Source organism: Colias croceus, chromosome 6 (assembly GCF_905220415.1).
Source record: "Colias croceus chromosome 6, ilColCroc2.1".
NCBI classification, from domain to species: domain Eukaryota; kingdom Metazoa; phylum Arthropoda; class Insecta; order Lepidoptera; family Pieridae; genus Colias; species Colias croceus.
In genome coordinates, this window is record NC_059542.1 from 6,298,091 (window position 1) to 6,314,654 (window position 16,564).

Consider the following 16,564-nt stretch of genomic DNA (forward strand, 5'->3'; position numbering starts at 1 on the left):
TAGTATAAACATCGAATACAATTAAAGTGGAACGGTGTCTCATGACTGTGATGTGCGAATTTGCGAAAGAAAAAAATCGATTGAAAAAGGCTTGTATGAGCAAATTTAATCTTCACCGAAATTGCTATGTAAAACCTTGCAGGATTATGTCAATTGTATTTTGAAACCAGCGCAATTATTACTGTACAGTATAGCCCAGTCATATTAGGGGTTTCACCTCGGAATGAAAGATAATATGGGTCAACGCATCAATCCGTCAACATATCAATCGTGTCTACACTCTACTACCAGATTCAAACGTGGCTAGGGAAGAACTTAGAACCTCAAGAATGGGGCTGGAAGCTTGAAAATGAAATTCTGGAGCCCATAACAACGTTATTACCTCCAGCACCAGCCGAACTACTAAACACAATATTTTGCAATTGCAAAAATGGTTGTGGTTCCCTCTGTGGATGCAGAAAATCAGGGCTACTATGTTCTTTAGCTTGTGGCCAGTGCAATGGACAAGCTTGCCTTAACGCTCCACATACAAGTAATCCCGATGAAGAAAGCACATACGATCCTGATATTCTAGAAGGTTTGGAAATGAATATGACCGATAATGAGGATGATGACAATGAATTGAATATTTTAGACCGACAACAAGAAGAAGACGACGAAGAAGAAGATAACTAGCTTCCATTCGCAATTTCATTCGATTCACAAATTATTTTAGTATTTAAACTCACATTTTAATAAATGTATAACATGCCATATTTAATGATAAATAAAGGATTATCTAAAATATATTTCCTTACTGTCTTTTTATTTTAAAATATAACTAAAATAGATAATCCAGAATTAATAATATACCATAGTTGAATAATTAAATATAAATAATTAAGAATAAGTACAGAAATAATGGGCATTGCTTAATAATTATAATTTTTTTGTCAATAATTGACTTTATACAACGTACTGATAACCGTAACTCACGCTTGACCCTGCATTAGCTCATATAATATGACTGTACGCTGCGCACTCTTCGCGCTCTACCTCAAAAACGGTTGATCGTATAAAAAAAAGTTTAGACAAAAGTTGTAGAGAATGTTATACTCTACAACTTTCGTAATAGGTAAAAATATAATTTAAGCAATAGGAACCGAGATATTCGCGAAAAATAGTTTTTTGTGACCTTTGACCTTCAATATCTTAAGACGCGGACACGATAGCATTTGTGACTTTTGAGACAATAATATTTAGGGTAACAAAACAAAGGTTTTTACCAATTTCCAGCTTATTATCTTTCATTCCGAGGTTGACCCCTTTTTTCACCTAATTTCACTGGGCTAAGTATACGTAATAACTCAATCAATATAAGCAATAAAACTCAATATAGAACAATATTATCGAGTGAGGTGCTTGTGGCGTTCAACTATGTCCAATTAGAATGAGAAAGCAGTAATTTTTATTATTTCGATTAAAAGGAAAATCTTTGCATCGCAGCACCACGCCAGGCGCCATAATATCTCTCTATCGCCCAAAAACTATGGTCCGTTATAATCATTCGCAAAACGATCAGTAGATAGTACCTACTCAAGTTTGAGTGTTTAGTAATTAAAGAATGTACGTTTTCCAAATGTATTTACTGAGTAACGTTAAAACCAGTATAGTTACATTTTATTGCAATACGTTTAGTCCAACGTATTTACACAGCGATATTATATTATAATTAGGTAGGTTGTTTGATGTACAGTTTTTATTATTACACGCTTTTTATTAGCTTCACCTGTATGTTTGTAACCGACTTCTTTGGGCGCGTTTTTGACCCACTTTAAACGGCCAGAATTCGTTCAAACTTTGTAGATTTATTGAGGACCGATGACAATATAATAGAATAATATCAAATCTTTTTTTTTTTTACTTTTCCGTATTTGAAGTCGGTTTTATAAGTTATTTCTATTTTTATAAATAGATAGAGTAGCTGTTCTTGAAAAAGGTTTTAGTAGGTACCTATATCATATTTTGTTAAGTTATTGTTAAGTTTTCTACAAGGCAGGCTTTAAAATTATATAAAAATAATACAAAAACATTTTTCATTTCTTTTTATGAAGCCAAAAAATAAAATTTTAGTTTAACATCCCAAAAACTAATTACTATCAATTTTATTATATTAAGAAAATTGTAAATTATCCAGATAAATAATGCGTATTGCTTCTTATATTTGATAATATGAGCAGGTACATGTTACAGAAGTATCAGTTGCAGGACCCGGGATAGAGTCGAGTTTCAATTCATAAGAAATTTTAGAGCGCCGTGCTTGACTGGTTATGAAAATGATTTTATTATTTGTAAATAAAAAAAAATCCTGTCCTTACAAACCTTGAACTTTATGAGAAGAGGACTGAATTTATTATTAATAATTGTAAGTCCAATTCTGTGACACGCGTTTAGGTATTTAGAGATGTCACCGATATCCACATACTCGAAAAATGCTATTGTAACAACATGGCTGTGTTCTCTTTCTCTTTCTCGGGTACCCTGATAGAGCTTCTTGATAAGGAAATCAGATTCGGAACTACGAGAAATTTTCGTAAACATTAAATGTATTTGAATCATTAAAACCGAATCGTACGGAATAAAAAATAAAAAAAAACCGGTCAAGTGTAAGTGGGCGAGCCCGCCCAAGGAGGGTTCGAAACAAACCAATTGGCCATTTTTTATTTGGTTGTAACTTTAAATGTATGATATATGCAATTTTTCCTTTATCTCCGCTAGAAGCCATTCATTCCCTGTAGGTTTTGATTAGGTACCTTGCGAATATAGAAATTTGTAGCATAAGTGGCTGTATCATTTGATATTTTTTCACAGCATCAAGGGCCCGTTGGTCAGACTGACGGACAACAAAGTGATCTAATAAGGGTTCTGTGCTTTTTTTGAGGTTTAGAACGCTAAAAATAGTGTGCAGATTGTGAAATGTTATTATTATATGCAGAGTGAAAAGGTATACAAATCTACGCCTGAACTTATATGATAGCCGATGGGGTACTAAGATGGGATATCATATAACTTATTCATTATTGTATACTTACTAGCTTTCCGCTTGATGTGTGTGGTTAACCAAAATTTGAAGAAGAAGCAGTATGACAAACCTCTATTTCATTGAAACATAAATAAATAAAGACATATGCAAAGACATCTCATTGAATAACACATTCGCTCATTGATTTGAAATCTCACGCTTGCATGTATGGGCCATGGGGCCCTGAAATAAAGAGACGTGTAACCACCTCAATTTTTGTCAAATAAAATTCAGCTGAACTTCATAATATGTTGGTCTTACGCCAAATAAAATTTTCGAAAGTCTGCCCAAGGATTTTAACATGATTGATGCACATTCAAACACCCGTACAGAAAAAAATACCTAATTGTTTTGGGGTTAACAAAATATTCTTATTACGTTGCAAAAATTAGGTATTAAAAAATATTTAATTTACAGAAATGGTCTGATCTGGTTACTGTTTTATTATATTATACATAGAATATGTTTATGAAAGAACCATATAAAAAATATAAGCGACCTTCAAAAAGAAGCAATAAGAAAATTATTGGCATAACTGGTTTTTGTTCACTGTCATCTATGATATCTATAACACTTATTAAAACTCAAATAAATTATGATTGAATTTTAAATTGAATAATACGCTAGGTAAACTGTCATTGTAGAATAATAATGAATGAATCAATAAAAATAATATTATTATTTTAACAATTCTATATAATTGCTTTCTTTGGGACACTGATTACAACAATTGAAAAACGTAAAAATTAAGTGTTTTTGGCGGGGGAAGCTAATTCAAATATTTAACCGAGAAGGGAGGCGACTACTCCTGGGGGGACTGCTCCTCCAGGGCCTTCTTCAATTTCAGGTTGGTAGCCGTTAGAGTCAGCGACGTAGGTCACTTTGTATGTGACACCATCAGGTCCGACCCATGAGAAAGAACCCCTGACAACGAGTGACTCGTCTTCGCGACCTTCGTTGATGATCTCTCCTTGCTGTTCTTGTTTTGTTCCATCGTTTTGCTCGTATCTATAAGAAAATTGAATTTATGATTCTCTTAATGGATTAAGTTGTGAAAATTATTGTACACTCTACATACTCTCATGTGTGACATAAACTCTTTGCGTAGCACACACAAACAAACTAAAAAAAACTTAATATGCTGTATGAATAAGTTGTGTGTGTTTATTTGTTATATGGATTAATTCAATAAAGTTAAATAAAACTTTATTCTTTTTAATTTAATTACACTTCACTCAAAATAAAAAAGGTCGTTTGTTTCTATAAAATACTTACGCATAACGATAGTTTCCAAGGCCGATGTTGTCATTGTCATATCGCAGAATCTGCACATTGTCTGATGGCAGCACGGCCCCAGACACTGCTGCAACCGCGATGCACAAAACAATAAGCTGCAAACACAAATACACACTCACTCTATCACTTTAGCCATTATACAAAAAAAATATATATATCGAATTTATTACGAACCAGTTTCATTATAGATGATCTTTCTACCTTGACTATTTTAGAGAATGTAACGTATTTGGTTGAGTCGCAACCTTTATATCGAAGCAGATGACTTATTTATTATGACCAAAAATACCTGCCCACTATATGTATAACACATAATATTATGTAGTAGTGCTTGACGGTGAAGGTTAACCGCTTGGCATTTTCGTAAAATTTTGACGATTTAGATATTCTCATACGACTATAGCACGGGCAATATGAAGACATTATTAGAAATTGTAATTAACGTACATCGTCAATATGTATTGATGTTTCTATGTTGATAATCTATTTAGAGGCGATGTTTGCAATGTTTTTATTCTGAGCGTGCAAGTAATTGAATGATCAATGATTATATTTTATTTGTTTGAATAGTTCCTGTGGAAATACATTAATTATTATAATAAAAGAGGAACTTCGAGTTGGTATATTTCTTCTCGGTATGATATGTTTAAGAGAAATCTGCATTTAGCATGAATAAGACAAACCATTGACTGTAAAAAATAAAGCACACTTTTCAAAAGTATATGCAATTAAACAAGTAATTATTAAAACTTCTCTCTAAATTTAATTAACAGCCGTCACCTCAGGTTTTTACGATTTGTTTGTGTTATTTATATAAAACTGAAGTCTATGAAGATACAACTTCAAAAAAACGTGTTTTATGTCAGTATCTCAAACAAATCGTAGTAAAGCTGAAGAGGTTATTACGAAAGTTTTTCCAACAATATTTTAACGCTGGACAAACTTTATACAACTTGAATGATGTTTAGGCTAAAACAGTAACCAAGCCAATAGGAATGTAACAATGTAATTATAATATAATATAATTATAATATAATACTTATTATTAAATAGTTATTACGTGTATTACATAGGTACTGTTTATGTTCTATCTGACAGAAGTTATACATTGATAAAACACAGGACTTAAAATGCTTAAATAATTAATATTGGTTCCATTTCGTGTATATAATAATATTAGGTAAAATTAGACGTTATAGCAATAATGTCTGCAACCTTGTTTCCAAAGGTCGTTGTGTATAAACTCTGTTGCAGATACTCCTCTGGAGGCGCAATCAGGGGGATTTTCCTTTGATACAACGTGGCACTACCGAGTTCCATCTAATTGGTAAACGTATAAGAGAAACATAATAATACACTTAGTATAAAACAAAGTCGCTTTCTCAGTCCAGCATTTTTTTTTTTTTATAAATTACAAAAATATGCACATTTAGTAAAATACTAGATTTTATTTTAACCCATTGTTCCCCAAGCGGCCCGATCGGTCCACGACTAACGATAGATTTTCTATTGTGTCTGTGATTCCGGTGCCTGAGTTATTACAGCTATTTGAAGTCTTTAACTATTCTATCGATTTAAAAAAAGCATTCACGAACAAATAAATATGTTTTTGTGAAGTCAATTAGTTTACTTTTATTTTAAAATAAATTATGCTAGAATATCAAAATTGTTTAAGTTTCACTATTCAGGATTGCTATATGTATGCACGACTGCAGCCCCCTCATTTTATTGTATGATTTTTAGACAGATTAGTAATTTTATAAAAGCAATTTAGGACGACAGCCTGCTATAATAACCTCTCAATATTAATGAAAAATAACGTTTAAGATTTATTTATTATTTTGTTTAATTCGAAATCTATCGTTACGGCAGAGTTTCACTGTATCTACTAAACAATATTAGCAAGCAATAGATAATATTGCGTGCTATTGCATTGGTTTCATGTTATTAAAGTATAGCCTTTTGTTAATCTCATACTGATTGAGTTAATGTTTTGTGTATTTAATTAACTTTATAAATTCAAATTTATATAATTAATAATAAGTTGGCTAAGCCGTCATTTTTGTTTCTTTGGAGCACTGATTAAAACAATCATAAACGTACAAAATAAACTTTATAAAATACGTGGCATTGCGGGGGAAGTCCATTCAAATATTTAACCAAGAAGGGAGGCGACTACTCCTGGGGGGACTGCTCCAGGGCCTTCTTCTTCTTTTTCAATTGTAGGTTGGTAACCATTAGAGTCAGCGACGTAGGTCACTTTGTATGTGACACCATCAGGTCCGACCCATGAGAAAGAACCCTTCACAACGAGTGACTCGTCTTCACGACCTTCGTTGATAATCTCGCCTTGCTGTTCTTGTTGTGTGCCGTCGCTTAGCTCGAATCTATAAGCAATATGAATTTATGTTATTGATTCAGTTGGAAAAATTATTCGGTACATTTTCGAAGAATCTATGACTTAAAAAATTGGCTAAACTTATAATATGTCAACAGAAATGTATGTAATAATCCGTCATTGTAGACCATTTCAATGAAATTGAAATTAAAAATTAAAAGAAAAAAAAATGTTGTTGATGATGGTCCATAAAATTTATCTTTCTGAATATTGATGATGATTTGAATTATCAGTCCAATAACATGTTCAATTTATAATCACAGAAAATATTTTTTCAATGCATTTCCTATTAATACTATATTGCACTTATACAGCACGTGCCGTAATCGATGGATAATCTGGTAACTGAAGATAGAGAATGCGCAATTTAAATTACCATTACCATTTAAATTATGGTATAAAAATCGATAGGCAGGGCATTTATCCAGCTATGCAAAAAACAAATTGAAAAAATATCTTTATTTGGAGTCACAGCACCAGACAGAGTGGCTAAGGGTATAATTATATAGAATTTTAAAAATTATATAAGAATGTTTAGAACAAGGGAATTTTAATAAACTTGTATTTTTCTGAACCGCCACAACATTCTCTATCTCCAGTTATCAGTTAATTAATTCATTATAGATACACCACACCCTGTATATAATTCCTAGGAGGTTTTGTGCAATATCTATTATATAAATATAACATTTCGTACATACATATACAAGTGAGTACGTAATATATTACTATTGCTATGTGAATATTTATTAGTAAATTTAATAAAACTTTACGCTTCATTAAATTATTGACAGAAAATGTTGCTCCCGAAAATACTTACGCATAACGATAGTTTCCAAGACCAACGTTGTCATTGTCATATCGCAGAACCTGCACATTGTCTGATGGCAGCACGGACCCAGACACGGCTGCAACCGCGATGCACAAAACAATAAGCTGCAAACACAAATAAACACTCTATCACTAATTCACTAGGCCATTAACAAAAATAATATATTTATAGAATTTAATACGAACCAGTTTCATTATAGATGTTCTTTCTACGTTAAGTTTTTTATCTAATGTAAGGTATTGGGTTGAGTCGCAACTTTTATACCGAAACAGACAGACTTATTATTAATCTAGATTAGACTTACCTATTGTGACCAAAATACCTGTCTACTCTACAGTATACATATTATAATTATAAGGCGGAGAAGGTTCACCGCTTGTTGTTTTAATCGATGTTTTATTATTGGGTATTCTCATATTAAGACAATTGTAAAGGACTTTTTAACATAGGTATTATTATTTTATAGATATTGATGTAAAGAGTAGAACGATCAAATTAATTAATTGCTTGTATTTTGTGATATTATTACATATTATTGCTTTGATCAGTTAATCCAGGGGTAGAGAGGTCTCTTCTCACTATCTTATGCGTGTAACACCATTATATAATACATCACTAGCTGTGCCCAGCGGTTTTACTCTCATTGCTCCGCGCGCTCTTATTGGTCTTATCGTAATGATATACATCGATGATAAAAGCGAGAGGAATTAATTGATAGCCTATTAACAAATAGCATACTTATTAATTGCGAGTACATACCTAATTCATGCAATTTCGCCGTTTTGTTACGCAGGTCAGCCAAAATATTTTTTTACATAGTACGGCGCGAAATAGAGCAAAACCCAGCCGCAGTTTTTTGTACGGCTTTCTGGAGCTATTTCCTTCTTATCCAAAAGATATATATCACTAATTAAAAAAAAAAAACTTCTACATATTCTTGGCTCAAAAATCGCAAAACAATTTTGTTATTTTATTGATTGAATGCGTTTCCTCATTCTTTTGATTTGGTATTTAAACTAATGAATAGGCCGGAATAACGACGAAAGAGCATTAGTATGAATGCTTACGTTATACTAGATTTAATTTATTACCTACGTGTTTATTTGTACTGCTGTACGGTTCCGTACAATAGAATTATTTTAAAATTACCCTTTTGTATATAACATAAGTATTGACAATATTTTAAAATAGGTACATCTTGTTTTATTATTGTGATAGTTGTGCTTTATTTATATTATGAGCTTGAAAATGAATTTACCACAGGAATATTAATAAATTTGTTAAAAATAACAGTAGGTATTTAAATATGACACTGATTGAAACAGGCAAAACATCAAAAAAACTTTATTCATATAAGTGGATTAGGCGGAGAAAGCTCATTCGATAAGAGCGCTTTGAATAAGCGCTGGGGTGTACACGCTTCCAGGGCCTTCTTCTTCTTTTTAAATTGTAGGTTGGTAACCGTTAGAGTCAGCGACGTAGGTCACTTTGTATGTGACACCATCGGGCCCTGTTCAAGAGAAAGAACCCCTGACAACTAGTGACTCGTCTTCGCGACCTTCGTTGATGGTTTCACCTTGCTGTTCTCGTTGTGTTTCGTCGCTTAGCTCGTATCTATAAGCAATATGAATACATTAGATCAATGAGCATTGAAAATTATTGTACTCAGTAGATTCTTTAAAAAAACCAATAGATATGTTAACCTATTTTTAATCTGTCATTGTATACAATTACTAAGAAACTAGCAAACCGGGCGAATTCCGTTTCGCCACCAGAGACACCTTTTCTTTGCTATAAACCTCACGGAGCCCGAGACCTTTCCTAAGAATGTAAAACCGTGGAAATCGGTTCGTGCATTCTATAGCTATAGATAGCGTCAGGAAGGAAAACCCGACTTATTTTTATGTAGAGAAGATGAATGTAATTGCCAAAATCAGCGCATATGGATAAGTCACAATTTTTCGTAACGGAAACTGGAATTACCTACCAAGAATCAAGAGTTCGATGAAATTGCTAACTCGCACTTGGCCAGCGTCAGTGTTTTTGAATTGGGAACATAATATTATATCGCTGATGATGGCGTTCCTTAAAAATAATCTTATTGAATCTCGATGATCAATTCAAGATTCTCAGTTCAATAACGGGTTTTTTAATTCTATTCCCAGAAAAACATTTTTTTATACATTTCTCAATGCGATAGTTCCGATAGTAATAAGGTTTAAAGATATTAAATCATAATTATTGTTCTACGAACAGTTATTGGTTGTTAATCAAATAAAACGTTTCATTAAATCAATGACTGAATGAACAAGGAATGAACTTACTAACGATATTCCAAGGCCGATGTTGTGATTGTCATATCGCAGAACTTGCACGTTGCCTGATGGCAGCACGGACCCAGACATGGCTGCAACCGCAATGCACAAAACAATAAGCTGTAATACACAAACACATACTGACTTTACACTATACTTATACAAAATTTAAAACCTTTATTGAATTTATAAAAAACCAGTTTCATTATTATGATCTCTGTACGTTGACTATTTTAGATAATGTAACGTCGCTACGTGCTGAGTCGCAATGTTTATATCAAAACAGACGACTTATTATTAGACTAGATTAGAATTATTATGCGCAAAAATACCTGCCTGCTATACATATGTATATGTCGTGGCCATATCGTAGATTTGCTCATTACATGAAGTGATTGATCATTTCGTTAAATGGTCGCATTTCATGATGTGGCCAACATAGTTTGAATATCCTTAAATCGTGAACGTTTTACGATTTTGTCATCCACATTTGGCCAGATCGAATAAAATATTAAAAAAAAATCAGAATTTTAAAGAATTTTTTTATCGTTATTCCAATTAGTGCCGCGGCAGCGGCCAGCGAGTGCTACAAGTGAATCGATTTTTAGAAAATAAATATTTATAATAAGTAGGATATAATATAAAATATATAGGAGTTATAGGATTTTAAACGCATTTTTTCTTCATTATAAGATATCCGCAGTTTCCATAGAACACGAACCTCTTCTTCTTAAATTCTTTGCAGTGATTTTCTTCGTATTGTAATTAAACGAATTAAGGAGTTTTTAACTGCGAATATTAAAATTTTCGCCAGCTGCAGCGGCCGCCATCTTACAAAAACACAGCACTTGCAGCGCCTCTACCAATAATAAATGTAACTATTTTACGATATGATCAAATAATTTTGATCACATCGTAAAATATATCAAATAAATTTAAAACTATTTCTTATCATTGATCTGCTCAAACCAACATCATGATGTGGCCAATAGACATTCAACCATTTCATGGAATGCGACCATTGCATGAAATGATCGATCATTTCATGAAATGAGCAAATCTGCGATATGGCCACGGCATCTAGCAAATCTATACAACACACATAGATTTGCTAGACGGTGAAGGTTTACCGCTTGACATTTTCATCGAATTTTTATTATTGAGAATTCTCATACAAAAATGACTCGGGGATTTTGAACACATATTTTATAGATATCCTACTCACTAATATTACAATTGTGAAAGTTTGTGAGGATGTTTGTTACTCTTTCACGCAAATATCATGGCGACCCCACAAACTTGGTTTTAGCTTCACATCAAAAAAATAAAATTGCATCCTCTAAAAACGCAACCCTTTTGTAACTTTTCAATGGACTAATTAGATATATTCTAATATGTGCTTGCTGCATAGAACCATTAGACGTCGACGTAATGATAATTTGTTTGGTATTACTTACAAATAGTCATACACATAAGTTGTTTCATTAAGTATATGAAGGACGACGTCTTAGGTTTTTAATTGTAAAGAGTACCTACGAAATAGATCGTTCACTTGAACGTGTTAAACTGTTCCTATAAATTGTAGAGCAGCCGCACTTAAACATTACAAGTAAATAGTGTGGCTGTAAAAATTTGTTAATTTCTAATTTAATCACTTCTTTACGTGCATTGAATTGGCGTTGCACTTACGAGTATTATGACTTATGAAATTCATGAATTAGTACTTATTACTCATACTGCATATAGGTGCCGTTAGTTGATTTGTCCCCAGAAAGCTAATCCAGAAAGTCTCAAATAGCTTTAGCAAATAGGTTGTTTAGATAGAGAGTGAATTCGTAACTAGAAAATGTGAACTCAATTATCATAACTATAAACTGGTGTTATTGGGGAACATAAATCATTTTACCATGTTTAGAATATAGAAAAATAATATGTATAAAAGCCTGTTGCCGCTACGTAAAATAATACTTAAAATTATTATATTAATGGATCTTGTTATTGTAGTTATTAATTTACAGGCGATAAGTCAAGGATAGTATATAAGACAACCATACGAATAAAATTATGTTTTATTATAATACAATTGGTAAGGAATAAATGAATCCGCATATAAATATTATATACAGCTTCAGGAATTTAACTATTTACAATTTTCGATATTATTTCGCCTAATTTATCCTAATAGTGATGCTACGACAGCTGACGGGACCGCTCCGCCTGGTCCCTGTTGAATTTGAGGTTGGAAACCGTTCTCATCCGCTATGTAAGTAACGGTGTACTGGACACCATCAGGACCAATCCAGGCGTATTGACCTTGAACAACAGAGCTCTCGTTTTCAGTGCCGATGTTCTTCAACTGTCCTTGTTCTTCATGCTTAGTGCCATCTGACAGCTCCCATCTGAAATAAGTATTTCATTAAGTACCTAGGTATTAAGGTATATGGGTATATAGATTTCTTTTTTATTTTAAGTAACTCTCACGCGAAATTGTATGAATCAAGTCCAGCATTGTTCACGTCATATCGCAGGATTTGAACATCCTGTGGGTTTTGGGGAGCGCAGGAAACAGCTGCTACAAGGGCGAAAACTACCAACTGAAAAGGGAACGGGGTAATGTTAGTTCCAATTAATAACACTCAAATCACTGTATCCATTTCGTCCAATACACTGACCAGTTTCATTTTGTTTTACTTTGTTTCGTTGACCGTCTACTTCAAAGAATAGTTTGTGTGTGGGATAGTTACGTCTTCAAACGGACCTCTTATATATGTATTTCTTCTATTACTAGATTGCAACACTGCATATCTGCCATCGCGTCGCGGAGCTTCTTATGTGCTAAGCAAAACTGTCGAGTCTATCATCTCATGTCGGGACGAGCTTATTGTTGTCAGTGTTTGTAAGCGCCTCTTCTTGGTATGTGTTGGTAAACAACAAATATGACCTATGTCTTTCTCTTATGGAATAATAGGATTACAAATGTCAATGTTAATAACCATTGCAAAAGATAATTTATTAGCCTCAACACAGACAATACGGTGTTATTAAACATTAACTGGACAACAATTTGTTTTAAACACCATAACGTAATTGCTTAATACTTTTAAAAGGCCAATACTTTCACATCTAGTTAAATTCGTTATATTTGTGATGAGTAAATGCTACTGTTTTAACTTGACCCAGCAAAATACGGAAGGCAATATTTTTATGTTTTTGGTACAAAGCACCTTATTAATTAACAAGTACTTATTGCTATCTTCATGAGAACCTAATTAAAGTAAATTCAAACACAATAAGGTAAGAACTTCAAAATTATTACGATACTTTGTAACAGTCTAAAAGTATAATATAAAATGAATAAAATTTATTACCAAAAACGTAATTCAATAGTAAATAGGGCTTAAATACAATAGGAAATTCATATACTAAAATTCGGTAATGCATTAAAGTGTAAACCATAAAATATATAAATATAAGCATAATATTAATATAATATTATAATAAATAATTGTAATTCATCCTTGGTTAGGTAGGTACCTAATTAAATCAAATCAAAGTCAAGTTTGAGTCAAGAATTCAATATACAAGGAGGTCAAGATTTTGGCAATTATAATAGAACTAAACGAATATAAACTTTACCAAATTAAAGTAAGTACATGGCTATTAGAACACTCATTATGCAGATAGAATAACTTCTTGAAAGGTTGTGGGAACAACAATCAGTATATGCACGGCCTTTGAGAATGAAGATGATCAATTTGAAATTTAATATAAAATAGGTCCTATCTACATATAAATAAAGTTGACCAACTTTTCAACGTGTTGTTTGTTAATAAACGGACAAATCTCATCTTTACGCGTAATAATAGGTATACTAGAAAGGCCAAGGTGTTCTGCGCTGGTAGATTATAATTTACCATTGATTCTTGATAGGTTTTATAAAGATCATGTTTATGGAAATTTTCCTATGGTGTATCTGCTCATTTCAATTAAATAATTATTATAATTTATTACTAAGATTCAGGATAATTTATTACTAAGATTCATATTTTTTATGACTAGGTAATAATATTAGTCGTGAAAGATTCTGTACACAACATCTTTGTTTTGTTATTTTTATCTTCTGATAGCATAGAAATGATTGTGAAGAAATTAACGGAGATGTAAAACAATATCAGCTACATTTCACAACGATAGTTGTATGATTGTAATTGAAGTATAAATTGTCTTTGGTATACTTAGGTTTCGACCGGTCGCGTTACGTCACAGTCTGTTGAACCGATGATACGCGCGCCTGACCTCCGACATCCATATTGCCTTCCTTGCTATTTTTGGGTCAATCTTTCAACTATTACGATATTCTTTAAAGATATTTCAACCTAATCCGGTACTTCACAAGGTTACGTGACATAACCCTAGAATCACAGTGACATATTGTTATATAAGAAGCGTAATGTATATATTTGATATACCAAATAAAATTTGTTTACAAGCCTTGTTCTGCAATACATAATAAAATATATTGATAAATTAAAAAAAAAAACTTTGTATATTCCTAATTAATTACGTTTAATTGTTTTTAAGTAGGTACTTTTATCACAGCTTTAATTGTGAATAAAACAACTGGAGGCAATGTAGAATTGCAAACATTTTAAAAGTGACATAAGTTTCTTAACTAAGTGTTCTATTTTCGACTATAAACATTAAACATTAATGTAATTTGTATTTTTGAACCTGACGAAAGACCGTAATCATCGGTATCGTTTGAATTTATGAAAACGAAACATTACTGGCTAATCAAGCATACGGAATATGCCTTTTGAGATTGAGAAGTGATTGCTTCATAGTAAAATTTGAGGGTCCATGTAACGTTAAGCACGAGCCTTCTTATGACGACTGGGGGAGAGGAATTCTTCTATCCTATCCTATACAAAAAGAAGATTTGATAATTATTATCAACATGTATAATATACATGTGCTTTCATATACACTGGAATGTCTGTGTCCGATAATTTTTAAATAGGCGTGACCAAAGTTCGTGTGACTTTCGCTTATAGGTTAATTAACACTTTTTTACCAATGTTACAATATTATAATTATTCCTTTAAAATGGAATTTAACATAAGCAGTTTTGCTTGGTAATTGTCAGCTAAACCATGTCGCGACCGACAAGAGAAGACCTACGTTAAGAATTTATGGTTGTTTAATATATTCTAATATGTTATAATACTACGTATAAATAACAATATTATGTTACTATTGTTCATAAAAGTCATCTTTTTCATTTATCTTCCATAACGTTTAATACTTTAGCGTATCTACTAATACGTTGAAAGCTACTTCGTGAAAGTTTGTAGTGTGTACAAAATAAAGTCACGATATAATAAAATTTACCACCTTGTATTCTTATAATTAAATCTTTGATAAAAATAGTTTAAATGTCTTTACTTATATTTAAATAATATCAAACGAAGCAACAACTCTATCTAATTCATCTTCAGTAAAGCACAGTAGCATGATGCAATAAACCCGGCGTCTATCCAAATGACTTTCCGTTCCAGTAGACATCAAATATTGATCTTCTTCAGGAGAATATCTATCCAAGTCTACTTTGCATACCTGTATAAAATTATGCGATTCGAAATATTAATAGATGCATTATATTATGCACAAAGTGTACATATTTTATAATATTATAGACTCTATTACCTTTTTACCATTCTCGTCAAAACATACGAGTTCTTCGAAGTGGGCGTTCAAGTTTGATTTTGGATATTTGAAATAATTTTTTAGCTCTGAATATCGTCCCAAATGCTAAAAATAATCAATCAGACGGAATAGTTATGTAAATGTTAAATGTCATACCTACATTGTGTTCATTTCCTATTTATTAGTTACTATCTATAGAAGGCAGACAAATTCAATTATCTGTCATTCAGTTGTAATTAAATACAAAAAAGAGAGGATAAGATGAACAACGAAGGAAAAAAGATTGTTAGGAAAAGAAAAGGGCCAATGATATTCCAATTGTTATTGTTGTTATTATTTCAAAATGTACTAATACAATAATTAGGTATTTGTAGATACTAAATTGGCCTATTTTTAAATGGTTTTAGATAGAGTAAAATGCAGCTCTATCTTATTATATATCTATTATATTTATTCTGAATAATGATGATCATTTTTACAGCTTCGTTCTTATTAAAATGTATTTCTATAATAATTTTGCATAAGCTAAGAATTAATAATGAACATTAACAATGTTTATAAGACATTACAGATTTTTCATTTTGGGAATATAAAATATATAATTACATACTTCTGGATGAGAAGCTCCACTTTTTCTTATTGTATCTTGCGGAAACTCACTCGGGAATATCCTCCTTAACTCGACGTCTTCACTGAAATAATATTAGATAATCCTCTTAGATAATCATCTTAACGCTTAGAACAGACTATTCATTACTGTCAAAATTACTCACTAAGTATAAATTACGCCATTACTTCGTTTTATTAGCACTTGAAGGATCTAGGGACGAATAGAACTTTATTGTGGTTATTAACGATAAAAGCAACGTCATTTGTACTTACAATGTAACCTAATAAGTAAAACCTATATCTCAACATTATATGGATTGGCTTTTAGTTTAACTCCAACCTGTTGT

The 16,564-nt window shown here is 32.0% G+C and overlaps 2 protein-coding genes across 4 annotated transcripts; both read right to left on the reverse strand.

Annotated features, from left to right (window-relative positions):
* Positions 1-3,739: 3,739 nt before the first annotated feature.
* Positions 3,740-7,814, reverse strand: LOC123692309 (endocuticle structural glycoprotein ABD-5-like). 3 transcript variants are annotated; one of them, XM_045637044.1, is made up of 3 exons: positions 7,773-7,791; positions 4,337-4,452; positions 3,740-4,069 (listed from the first exon to the last, which is right to left on the reverse strand). In XM_045637044.1, the coding sequence occupies exons 1-3, from the start codon at positions 7,779-7,781 to the stop codon at positions 3,844-3,846; spliced, it is 351 nt and encodes a 116-aa protein (XP_045493000.1). In that variant the 5' UTR covers positions 7,782-7,791; the 3' UTR covers positions 3,740-3,843. The 3 variants fall into 3 exon arrangements, with proteins under 3 accessions (XP_045493000.1, XP_045492999.1, XP_045492998.1); XM_045637043.1 differs by lacking the exon at positions 7,773-7,791 and adding an exon at positions 4,532-4,664; XM_045637042.1 differs by lacking the exons at positions 3,740-4,069; positions 4,337-4,452 and adding exons at positions 6,454-6,744; positions 7,576-7,691 and having other exon boundaries at positions 7,773-7,814.
* A 4,139-nt stretch (positions 7,815-11,953) lies between these two features.
* Positions 11,954-16,564, reverse strand: LOC123692315. The gene is made up of 7 exons (XM_045637050.1): positions 16,491-16,564; positions 16,382-16,428; positions 16,219-16,300; positions 15,609-15,713; positions 15,429-15,518; positions 12,384-12,496; positions 11,954-12,301 (listed from the first exon to the last, which is right to left on the reverse strand). Exons 1-7 carry the CDS (start codon positions 16,524-16,526, stop codon positions 12,076-12,078), a joined length of 699 nt encoding a protein of 232 aa, XP_045493006.1. The 5' UTR covers positions 16,527-16,564; the 3' UTR covers positions 11,954-12,075.